At 38.3% G+C, this 12,502-nt stretch overlaps 1 protein-coding gene across 3 annotated transcripts; it reads right to left on the reverse strand.

Annotated features, from left to right (window-relative positions):
* Positions 1 to 4,783: 4,783 nt before the first annotated feature.
* On the reverse strand, positions 4,784 to 9,461 carry LOC147863262 (pentatricopeptide repeat-containing protein At2g33680-like). Of its 3 annotated transcripts, none has more exons than XM_087321028.1 (2): positions 9,237 to 9,461; positions 4,784 to 7,302 (listed from the first exon to the last, which is right to left on the reverse strand). In XM_087321028.1, the coding sequence occupies exons 1-2, from the start codon at positions 9,342 to 9,344 to the stop codon at positions 4,816 to 4,818; spliced, it is 2,595 nt and encodes an 864-aa protein (XP_087177154.1). In that variant the 5' UTR covers positions 9,345 to 9,461; the 3' UTR covers positions 4,784 to 4,815. The 3 variants fall into 3 exon arrangements, with proteins under 3 accessions (XP_087177154.1, XP_087177153.1, XP_087177152.1); XM_087321027.1 differs by having other exon boundaries at positions 4,784 to 7,311; XM_087321026.1 differs by having other exon boundaries at positions 4,784 to 7,338.
* Between the last annotated feature and the right edge of the window lie 3,041 nt (positions 9,462 to 12,502).

Here is a 12,502-nt window from a genome sequence, read left to right on the forward strand (position 1 = left end):
GGCAATGTTTGCAGAATTGATGGTCCGAGAAGGAGAGTTTAGGGATGTATCCGGCTCTAGATAGGTGCGTAATGCCGGCCTTGCTGAGGTGTCCTAATCTTCTGTGCCATAGTGATGACACAGGAATATCCACCAAAAACAGGTTACCCTCTCTGAGCGTAACATGTAACGGATACAGTGAGTGTATCTTGGGTCCTCTAGCAAGCAGGAGGTTCCCCCTGTGGAGTGTCCACCCTCCCGAAGAAAAACCGGCACGAATGCCGTCTTCATCTAGTTGTCCGACTGAGATCAATGGCCTTGAGAGCTCGGGTACATGTCGGACATTGTGAAGTACAAGTGTAGAGCCACCTGCAAGGTTGAGCTCTACTATGCCGATTCCAATGATGTCACAGTGTTGCGAGTTGCCGACTCGAACTGAGTCGGAGTGACGGATCGTATATTGCCGAAATTGGGATCGATGAGGAGTCACGTGAAATGACGCGCCCGAATCTAAGAGCCATGTGCTCGATTCTTCAGTCGTGAGCAGAACTTCTGATCCGACTGGATTTTCGATTGATAGTATATTCGGGTCGTTTGGTAGCACATCAGCTGAGGAGCTGACGTAATTGATCTCCTCATGCCGGCCACTCTTCTTGTCTGATTTCTGAGACTTGTCGTTCTTGTTCTTGAGTGCGCGGCAGTCGGCTTTGATGTGTCCGGGTTTCTTGCAATAGTTGCAGATTCGATTATCCCGTGACTGGCTCCGTCTTCGCTGATTGTTCGGCTGCCGTGAGGAATCTCTTCCTCGTATGTTCGATCGGTCTGTCGAACCTTGTACTACATAAGCGTCGTCTGTTGAGTCTTTGGCGAAAGACTTTCTCCGAGCTGCTTCGGTCAGGATTGCGCTCGTGACTTCGGAGTATTTAACAGCCGTGGTTGACGCGTTGCACACGGTTGTGACGAAAGTTTCCCATGATGAGGGAAGGTTGCTCATGAGTATCATTGCTCTGAGTTCATCCTCGATTGCCGTCCCCTGAGATGAGATTTGGGAGCTTATGCTTTCATACTTATTGAGATGTGCTTGAACTGAATCTGATTCTTTCATTCGCAAGTTGTAGAGGCGCCGGATCAGAAACATCTTCGTTGCAGCGACCTTCTTTTCGTAGGTGTCCGACAGTGTTTTCCACAGTTCGAATGCTGTCGTACACGATTGCACCGTAAAGTATACCAATTCCGATAGGTGCATCCGAATCGTGGCGCGGACGATTCTGTCCAGCTTCTGCCACTCAATTGGTTTGTATCCTTCTGGAGGTTCTTCATTTTCGATGGGATCGATTTGCCCCTTGACTATGAGATAGTCCTGCATTTGCTCCTTCCAGAAGTTGAAGTTCGATCCATCGAACTTTCGTAGACTCATTTCTGACGAACCGGATGTTGATGTCATGACTCTGCCCTAAGTCGGCTACGAACTTTGGTGAAGTGCAGCGATTTGGCCCACTCAGTGTCGTTCTAGCCGGAGTTGGACACAAGTGATGTTGATTACGGAGAATCGGGGATTTGGTTCGGATTGACTACCGACAACTGTCTTAGTCGAGTTGAACCTAGATTTAACGATCCGACAGTACTTCAAGCCGATTCGGTTTCGGTTGACTGCAACAGTGAGAGCAATGGAACCGACTGGTCCTTCCGATTATTGTCCAATCGAATGAAACACGAACTGGGGTTGTCCTTGAAGTCGTCGTTGTGCAGAAAGCCCACCTCAAGCAGTTACGATCAGGGAAGTAGAGTACAGCCGACTGGCTTACTCCGAGTGATGATCTAACGCAGCGAGATTCAAGCTTGTGTTTGCCTACTTTCTTCTCTGTTTCTTCGAATGACGCAAGAGGTCGGATGCTTTGCAGACTAGGATGAAGCGAAAGGCCGAATACTGTGCAGGCTGTGATGAAGCGAAGAACCGAATGCTGTGCAGGCTGAGACGACGGCCGACAGCGGGTTGAGGAACCTTGCTCTGATACCAAATGTTGAAGACAAGGCCGTCAATGCGGAAGATCAAATAGCATTCGATTCGAGTTGAGTACCTGCGTATGACAGTTTCTAAGATCGTGCACAGAGATAGAGAGAGAGAGAGAGAGAGAGAGGAAGGAGGCACAAAAGACTCTTTCTATTCCATAGAAACACAATAATACAACCAACCTTACAAAAAGGTTACTAGGTCACTTTATATAGTGACACACTTAGGGCAACTACCATTTATGCTAATTACACAAATGGCCCAAACTTGAGCTATACAAAGGGATAGTGTGAATACGTCCATTATACACTTGTATTCGACACCATTGTTGTCATTACAGTTTATAGGAACACGAAAGGAAGTCCAACCAGTATGGGAGATATTGAGTAGTACCGCTATATATCACATTTGGAAGGTTAGGTGCTCTCTTATTTTCCATCAACTTAAAACACCACCGGCTAAATTGGTTTCAAATATTTGGTTAGACATAGTTCATACTTTGAAGGGACAATGGGATGGTATTGTTGGAGATTCTGATGCTAAAATTGCTCAACGGCATGACTTTATCACTATATGGAATGCTACTCCATTCATGACAGCCAACTGTGGTACGCCTTATTGGCATTTTTAACCTCCGAAATGGTTGTTTCCCCCCCCCCCAATCACATAGAATTTAAATCTTGTAAAAATGGTTACACTAATGACAGGATATCTTCTTTAAAATAAAATAAAAACACACACACACACACATTATGAACTACTACTGAGAATGTGAACTATCTTGTATAGAGTTAAGATCATGTGGATTCTTCTTCTTCTTCTTCTTCTTCTTCTTCTTCTTCTTCTTCCTTCTTCTTGCTTCACAAACTCATCCATCATTTGCTCTAATTCATTAATGCATCAACCCCAAGTGAGTTTGTGAGAGTGGTCATCCTCATTGCTTAACAGTAATGATGCCGGCGAAAAAAATCCAAATTTCCATTCTCTCTCAGTGCACTTTGACATATCACGTTCTCGTATATTAATTTTTTTGGCACCTCCAATTCATCCATGTGTCTCCAAATATGTTCCCAAGTGCACCATATCAAAAGCTTTGTCGAAGCCTATAGAGCAATAAAATATAATCCTTTGCCTTCCAGACAATTTTCTTCCATGAAGAGTTGGGGTAATCAATGATGTTATGGTAATTTTGGAAAACCAACTTGTCGAGAAGCCCTCTTACCATTCTTTTCAACTCACACGCTTAGTTTAACTTCTATTATACATCCAAATAGCTTTGCCATAAGGGAACTGACCATGATTATTTGATGGTTGCAACTAGCTATGGGCCCAAATTCAGCTCGAACCGAATTGAATCATTAATCCATGGTTTAACAATTTATCGGTTCCAAAAAAAATTATGGTTTGGTTTAGAATATTAATAAATGGTTCGGTTTGGTTCTAAAACTTGGGTTTATCAGTTTATAGGTTTTTTTCCAAAAAATCTATTTATAGGTTTAAATGGTTTGGTTTAAAGGTTTATTGGTTTTTGGGTAACTTTTTTTCCTTAATGGTTTATTATTTTATTTTTATTAATTTAAATAATTTAAATTAAATTCTTATTTAATTTAATGGTTTAATTAATGTTTTTATTTATTTAAAATTTTACGCTTAAATTCTTATTTATTTTAATGTTTTTTTTTTTTTAATTAGTTTGACTTAAATGGTTCGGTTTGGTTTTAACTTTTCCCTAAACGGTTTTGGTTTCAATGGTTTGGTTTACCTTTTCTTAAATGGTTTGGTTTAAATGGCTTGCGAGTTCATAAACCGTTTTGGATTGGTTTTTGTTTTATGTAAATGGTTTGGTTCAGTTTAGTTTGGCTTCAAAGCAAAGAAAATGAACCGAACTGGGGCCATTGCTATTTGTGTCTCCCTCTTTCGGATGTGGAAAATGTATAAACTAACTTCTTGATTCTTCTGTTTCTTTGAACTGGTCTTTTGTAAGCATATAGGTAAGTTTGATGGTTTTCTTTACCTTTGACTTTAGGTATTTCTAGCTAAAGTTGTAAGTCCTTTCAAGCCTCATGGAATTACTCATCAAACCATTTTGTATCTTCTACTACATTTATTGGCACCATTGCAAGACAAAGTCCTTTCAAGCCTCGTGGAATTACTCATCAAACCATTTTGTATCTTCTACTACATTTATTGGCGCCATTGCAAGACATATGCTTCACCAAAAAGCAATAGTTTGTACATGAGAAAATGACTTTCTTAACATTTTCACTAAACTCAATGAGTTGAAAGCTTAAAACATTAATATCAATGATACCCTTCACATTAGGGATAATAATGGTTCTACCTAGTATTTTTTACACTAGTGGATTCTCGTATATGTGATTAGTCATTATAAACTCTTTCCACAAAATCGATCGACCACTAGGAGAAGTACAAATACACAATGCAAACATTATGCCATAGATAAGAGTATGTGGTACTTGATATATACACGCAGAATAAGATATATATTGTATATAGTGACTAAATCACATATAAGAGTCAATGATAATGTCATAGACAAATGGTATATCAATGTTCCAGGTCCCTAAGGTGGAGTGTTTCACGTGCACGCTTGCAGATCATTGTTCTTTAATGAACTTTGTAAGAGTATATGGAGCAAGGTTGTGGTATCAATGTAGGTGAAGCCTATGCATCGGAATCAAGAGACAAAAAATATTCAACAATGTATTCAAAGAATGGAGCATTTTCTATTCATATAAGAATAATATAGCAATGATAGAACTTGGAATTACGTTAGGATTATGTGAGTGAGTTTGTGTCTTGTACTAGGAAATGAATTTGCTACTTTTTTGCTTCTTCCAAGTAGCATAATTCAATCTCATGTCTTTGACTTTCTTTGCATCCTCTAGCATACCAGCAGCTGCACAAATGTTCTCCATAAGTACATAAGCTGCAGCACAGCTATCATCTAGTTGCATGATTTGATCAAACACGAGCTTTCCTAGCTTCACATTTCCCCATTTTCTACAAGCACCCAATACTACAAGCCACAAGTCAGGATACTGACAAGATGCCATCACCTTAATCACTGATGTCACCTCATCAAAGTGTCCAGAACATCCAAGAAATATCAACATACAACTTTGGTGTTCTATGCTCGGACTAATGCTATATTTCCTAGCCATATTGCCGAAAAGCATTTGAGCCTCCACCAAGAGGCCAGAATGGCTACATGCACTTAGAACACAGACAAAAGTGACCTTGTCAGGAGAGAGACCTTCATTTTGCATTTGCTCAAAACAATTTAGTGCTTCATTAGCTTGCCCTTGTTGGGCATATCCCACAATTAATGCATTCCATGAGACTATATCTCGGATAGGAAGGACATCGAGCACATCTCTCGCTTTTTCAAGCATTCCACCTCTGGCATACATATCCACTAAAGTAGTGCCAAGCATAATATTCTCTTGCAGTATGCATTTACTTGATATTTCTTCATGAATTTGCTTGCCTTTACCAACAGCTCCAATGTTGCCACATGCCTTTAGCATGCAAATAAAAGTGACCACATCTGGAGAGACGCACTCATTTTGCATTCTATGAAGACAGTTAAGTGCTTCATGCCCTTGGTCTTCTTGGACATATCCAAAAATTAGTGTGGACCAAGAGACTACATCATGAAAAGGAAGTTCTTCAAACACATTTTGTGCTTTCTCAAGCATGCCACATTTGATATACATATCTAGCAATGCATTTCCGAGTGCAATATCTTTTTCCATCAAGCCCTTTTTCACAATCTCTTCATGAATTTGTTTGCCCTTGTCTATAGCTCCTATGCTGCCACATGCCCTCAACATGCAAATGAAGGTAACCACATCAGGAGAGAGACCCTCATTTTGCATCTTTTCATAGCAATTCAATGCTTCATAGCCTTGCCCCTGCTGGGTATATCCAGAAATAAGGGCTGACCAAGAGGCGGCATTTCGGAAAGGAAGGTGTTCGAGCACGTGTTCTGCTTTTCCAAGCACATTACATGTAGCATACATATCTACCAAAGCAGTGCCAAGCACAATGTCCTTCTCCAACAAGCCCCTCCTTACAATCTCATCATGGATGTGTCTGCCTACCTCTATAGCTCCTGCACTGCTACATGCTTTCAAGATACAGGTGAAGGTGACCGCATCTGGAGATAGACCCTCACTTTGCATGTGTTCGAAAGAGGTCAGGGTTCCATGGCATTCCCCTTGTTGAGCATACCCTGAAATTAGTGCATTCCAAGACACTATATTGCGGATAGGAAGCTCTTCGAGCACACGTTGTGATTTTGCAAGCATACCACATTTGGCATACATATCCACCAATGCATTCCCGAGTGCAACATCCTTCTCTATCAAGCCCCTACTCATAATCTCCTCGTGGATCTCTTTACCTTTATCTATAGCTCCTATACCACTACAAGCCTTCAAGATGCAAATGAAGGTGACAATATTCGGGAAAAGTGTCTCGAGCTTCATTCGTTTGAAACAATAAAATGCTTCATTGCCTTGCCCCTGTTGGGCATACCCTGCAATTAACGCAGACCAAGAGACTACATTTCTTACAAGAAGTTCCTCCAGAACTTCTTGTGCTTTTGCAAGCATGCTGCATTTGGCATACATACCAATCAAAACATTCCCAAGTGTGGCACTCTTTTGTAGTAAGCCCTTCCTGACAATATGAAGATGAATCTGTTTTCCCATTTCTAAAGCCCCTGCACTACCACATGCCTTCATAATACAAATGAAGGTGACTACATCTGGAGAGATATTGTTGCTTTGCATCCTTTCATAGCAGTTCAACACTTCATGAACTTTACCATGCTCAGCATACCCAGTAATCAAAGCATTCCAGCACACTATGTTTTGGGTACCAAGGCCTTCGAGCAATTGTTGTGCTTTTGCAAATGCACCACATTTTGAATACATGTTTATCAAACTGCTGACTATATGAGGGGTGTTCTGTAGTAAAACACCCCTTTCCAGAATGTTTGCATGTACTCTAATACCTCCATCAAGGTCTTTGCCCTTGGCACAAGCTTGTAGCAAAGGTACAAATGAAAATAAATGGTTTTCATAGCTGTTCTCCTTCTCATGTGGTCTAACACCTTCATTGAGGTCTTTCCCCTTGGCACAACTTTGTAGTAAAGGCACAAATGAAAACAAGTAGTTTTCATAATTGTTCTCCTTCTCGTGATCATCTTTTAAATCCTTATATACAGATACTCGTCTCTGAAACTCTTCATGAACCCAAGAGGGACTGTGCCATTCATTAATCTGCAAAGACTGGTAATGAATTGTGAGTGGAAAGTCCTCTGATTCAGATCAAATCTAGATAAAAAAAATCATCTCTTCTTTTTCATATGAGAGTCATACCCTAGTGGTAAGCAAAGTGTTAGCCCATGCATCCAGGTTCAAACAATACATAAATAATACATATGGACAAAGATCCATGCTGCAAAGGCACTATTATATAAAGCAAGCAGCTATATTCCACACAGTGAATCGCTGTGCTATCATTTTTCTGGGTCAGACATGGCAGATCCCGTTGGAGATCTATCTTTGGACATTTCTAAATATGCTAACTGATGTGAAACAGTGTAATTCCATTTTGTAAAAATTGAGAAGGCCTTCGACACAATCCTAAGGATAAAGTTATTGGAAAGGATGGAAATTTTAGCATATCAATAAGCATGAAAACAGCTGTGACCTGCATAATCAAAATGCAGGTTGAAGATAAAGGTGGACTTTTCTAGAGAGTTCATGAGCATAGTGGGAGGAAACAAGGATGCCCCCTCTCACCTACTCTAACCAATCTATGTATTGACCAACTGAAAGAGTTCATCGAAGAAACTTTAGGAGAGCACAAGGAAAAACCAGGTATACTTTTGATTGCTTTTGATTTACCTAGTTGATGTTTATACTTTTGGCATATGCAAAACTGAGACTGCAAAAGCTTCAGGATGTACCACAGACGTTCTATGAATATAAATGGCCTAGCAGTCAGTGTGGCAAAGATCAAAGTCATGGTGGTAAGTATTGTCAAATCTGAAAGCCATTAGCTAGCAGTGTGCCATAACAAGGAGGCAATCCAAGTGGTTCACAGTATCAAATACCTTAAGAGTTGGCATACCTTAGAGTTAACATACCTAAAGTGTCTAACTAGGAGAATGCCAGCTGGCACATGCCAATTCTGCGAAATGAGAAGATGTGCCACTTGTGCAAAACCCAAAGATGGTGGATTCAAGTAACAGTATTTGATGCATGTGTGATGCAAACTCTGATTTATGGAACTGAGGTCTGGGGAAGCTTAAGGAATGAAATATTTCAACAAGGTCAGTAGGCATAAAGAGCTCAATCTCACACTCCATAATGCTCCTAGAAACAAGAATATTGAAAGTACATGTTGAAAATAAGGACAATGCATAAAAACTTTCCTCCCTAGATTGATATGGGAAATTGGATATTTGTGACAGAAAAATCACAAGCAAATTTCTTTCATCCATCAGGGTTCAAGAGATCCAGAGATGGTTTGCGAGATGGCTTGTTGAAGAAAATTTGATTCGATAAACATGTAACTTTCAAATGCCTCATACATGAAGGCATCAGCCATGATTATTGGGAATTCTTACAATCTTTCACGACCAAAACAATCTTCCTTTTTCATTTCAGATTTTGCTTTTTATTTCTATTCTACTATTTTGAAATCCCCCACCTACACAGCAGGGGAGGGTGCTTTGTAACAATTGTTTTGTCTCATGGATCATGATGGCCCTTCATGAATGTCAAAATCAATCGCCTCTCTCTTTGGACTGTAACCTAATGGTAAACCAGGTATTTACAAACACATGCACCTGGGTTCAAATCACACCATATTCATTACTGGACTAGATGCCAAAGCCAAAGCCAAATGTAGGGGTTGAACGTGTGACTTTTTGAACTCTCCCACTGAACAACCTTACCGACTGACCTACAGCTATCTGGGCAGTTTTATCAATTTAGCTACATTTAGTTTGGTTTTTCTTATCAAAGATGACACAACATTTTATGATTCGGTTTTATGCGCCATTTCAGCCTCTTAAAATACATGAATCTCTCTCTCTGTCTCTCTCTGTCTCCCTCTGTCTCTCTCTCTCTCTCTCCTCCTAGGTCTCATAGATCATATTTGACCTCCGAAGACGATAATATAATCTCTCTCTCTCTCTTCTTACCTTGGTGCTTTGATGTTGATAGCAAGGGGAAGGACCTCTGAAGTATTCCTTCCATAATACATCCAATCTTTGGTAGGAGGAGCCGTTGGGCCTCCCATATCTAGCCATGGAACCATTGCCACGAGGAGTATCGGTTGAACTAATCCCAACCTTGAGAAGAAGATCAAACGGTTAGAATTGGAAAAGCAATTTGATTCCTCCATGACAAACAACAGATACGGGGCTCCGTTTTTGCGGGAGTTGTGGCCATGGCTCATAATTCTCAGACACACTGCTCATAATTGTCAAACACCCTGCTCATAATTCTCTCAGACACCCGACTTGGAAGGGTTTAGGGTATAAAAACGCAAGCGCCTGTCGATTTTTCATCATTTTTCAAATCAGAGAGATTGAGCTAGTTGGAGGGATTTTCAAATCAGAGAGATTCTTCGACATTACGATCAGTAACTACCACCCGGAAAATCATTCAAGTATGTATTTTTATTGGGACTTGTTCGTTTTTTCTTATTTGTAAAAATGTGTTTTCTAAATCATGGTTTTGTGTTTTTGAAATGGTGAAATGGGTTAGGGTTAGGGTTAGGGTTCCACATCAAAATGTTGAAGTGGATTGTTTTAACTTTATTAAACCTGTTTAAATCTTTAAATGGGTTTAAGGTTTTTGGAATCAAAAGATGAATCAGGGTCATGTAAAAGATTTTTCATATGTCTCAGGGTTTTTGTGTTTTCATGATATGTAGTTTCTTAATAATGTTAATATGGCTTCTTAAAATGGGTTTAGCGTTTACATATCTCGTCATATATTTATTGCTTGTCAAAGATGGTTGCGAAGTCCAAACACTTCGAAATGGAAGATGTCAACTAGGGTCACTCTGAAGGGAGGTATGTCGCTCCCTCATACTTTCTTTTGTATAATAGAGTTCTACATGTGTGCTAACCCTTGTTTTGATTCTACAAGTAACAATTGGCAACGGTTCGGTTCGAGAGGGTCCAACCCGAACCGTTTAATTTTTTTTTAACATGAACCAAACCATGAAACCGTTAAACCAAATTGTTAAACATTTTTCAAACCGTTAAACTATTAAACCGTAAAAACCGCGGTTTCGTGGTTCAGTTTCGGTTTTCAACATAGTTCAAATTTTTTATTTTTTAAAATTTATAATATTTCATTATTTAGAATTTTTAAATTTTTTTAGATGTTCCTAAAATGTGAGAATAAGGTGTAAAAATGAAAAGATTGTTTAAAAACAAAATTAAAAAATTTTTAATAAAAATTTTAAAAAATAAAAACTGTTAAACCGTTTAAACCGCGGTTTTTAACTGTTGAAACCAAACCGAACCGAACTGAACCGTTAAACACGGTTTCACGGTTCGGTTCGGTTCAAACCGAACCGTTGTCGATTGTTATCTACAAGGTTGTTGTTAATAGGGGGGGATCATAGAAAGGACACATCCCGTGAAGATGGAAGCTCAAAACAACATGGACATGGCAAAGATTTACCTAAATACAACAAAGGATTTGCAGTTTTTCTATCGAGGTACTTGACCAAGATTTTTGGAATTTAGATTAAAATTTTAACTCTTTCAAATTACTCATATATATATATATATATATATATATATATATATATATATATATATATATATATATGCACACACGCATATATTTGCTTCTACTTAAGGTTGGTCCTTTATGGTTATTTTTGTGTTAGGTATCACAGTAAATAAAAATAAATGATTCATTCAAATCTCAAGTTTGTGGAGTTTTTTTTTATTGTTTTTCATGTTTTCATCTTGATAACAGGTCGAGGTTGTTGGCCGACCCATTGGAAATGGTAATGGTTGGACATGGGAGTTTTGCCTTCTAAATTAGTTAAATGCACTTTTCAATAAGATGTCAAAAGCTCTTGTCTTCCAAAGAAGTCCATTTTCTTATTATCCAGATGCTAATAATTATTGTCTTATGCATGCAACAAAAGATGTCCACCATCGTATCCCTACTCGACAACTCCCTTCGTACCCACAAGCAGCATTCTTCCCCCATCAGTGTTAAGCAAAGTGGCAGCAAAAGGAGGAGAACCATTGATACGTAGAAGCATCTGTTACCTAATCAACTAAGGAGAGTTCATATTTATTATTCTTTATTGTACTTGTATTGTATAAAAGAAGGCATCATTTTGTATAATCTTGATCATGCATATGAATATACTCTTTTGCACATTTTTTATATCAATGAGCCATTTGTCAATTGGTCCATTCTTTATATGAATATACTATTTGGCACATTTTGTATATAATAAAGTTTTGTAGTGTATATGAATGGATGACCAAATTTTACCTAATGAAGATGTTAATCATAGGGTTGATTGAGTTTTACCCAATCTTTTGTATCACTTGGTATTAAAATACATGCTACTTATGGATTTCTTCTTGTTTCATGTATTGGCCAAATGATGGTATCATATTGTATTCAAATACATGCTCAGATCCAATTCATATGATTGTTGGATATGGAGAGACTGAAGACAGTAAAAGAGCTTTTTGCCTTTGTGCACAAATGGATCTAAGCATAAGTCAACATGTACTGCATGATTCATCGATTCAGTGGTCTAAAATATTCGACATGTTTTTGATAGCCAATACATAAAACAAGGTAGCATAGAACAACAAATGCATCTTATATTTTTTAGACAATATCAACTGTCTATGGTGACATTTTTGAACGAGTCACCATTTTGGTAATTTTGACATTTTAAAGAGTGTTACGTAATACATGCAAAAAGCCAAGGAATTACTTCTTATCATTAAAATTCATCTATATTGTTAAGTGTTTTTTCTTATCATGATAATTCATCCCATTTGTTGATTGACCTTATAAAGAATGTTACATTGTACACAATATGTGCAAAAAGCCAAGTAATTACTTCTTATCATGATAGAATATTCATCTATATTGTTAAGTATTTTTTCTTATCCTGATAATTAATCCCATCTGTTGATTGACCTTATAAAGAATGTTACATAATACGTACAAAAAGCCAAGGAATTACTTATTATCATGATAAATCATCTATAGTATTAATCGTAGAGCTAACTCATCTATACGTGTTAAGTGTTTGAACTTATGGAATAGTTAAAAGTACAATTTTAGTATAATAAAATTTATAATCAAGATAGAAATTGGAAATTCTACAAAGTGTCATTAGATGGAGAAACTCATTACAACATTAATCCTTAACTATGGAATGCATAACTGATTTATGATCAAT

Source organism: Azolla caroliniana, unplaced genomic scaffold (assembly GCF_043228905.1).
Source record: "Azolla caroliniana isolate FFs.n. ecotype wild unplaced genomic scaffold, voAzoCaro1.0.p SCAF_6, whole genome shotgun sequence".
NCBI classification, from domain to species: domain Eukaryota; kingdom Viridiplantae; phylum Streptophyta; class Polypodiopsida; order Salviniales; family Salviniaceae; genus Azolla; species Azolla caroliniana.

Coding starts and splice junctions, on each gene's coding strand:
- LOC147863262 (XM_087321026.1), bottom strand. CDS start 9,344: ATGGCTAGATATGGGAGGCCCAACGGCTCCTCCTACCAAAGATTGGAT. Junction 7,339..9,236: donor ATCAACATCAAAGCACCAAG/GTAAGAAGAGAG, acceptor TCTGAATCAGAG/GACTTTCCACTCACAATTCA.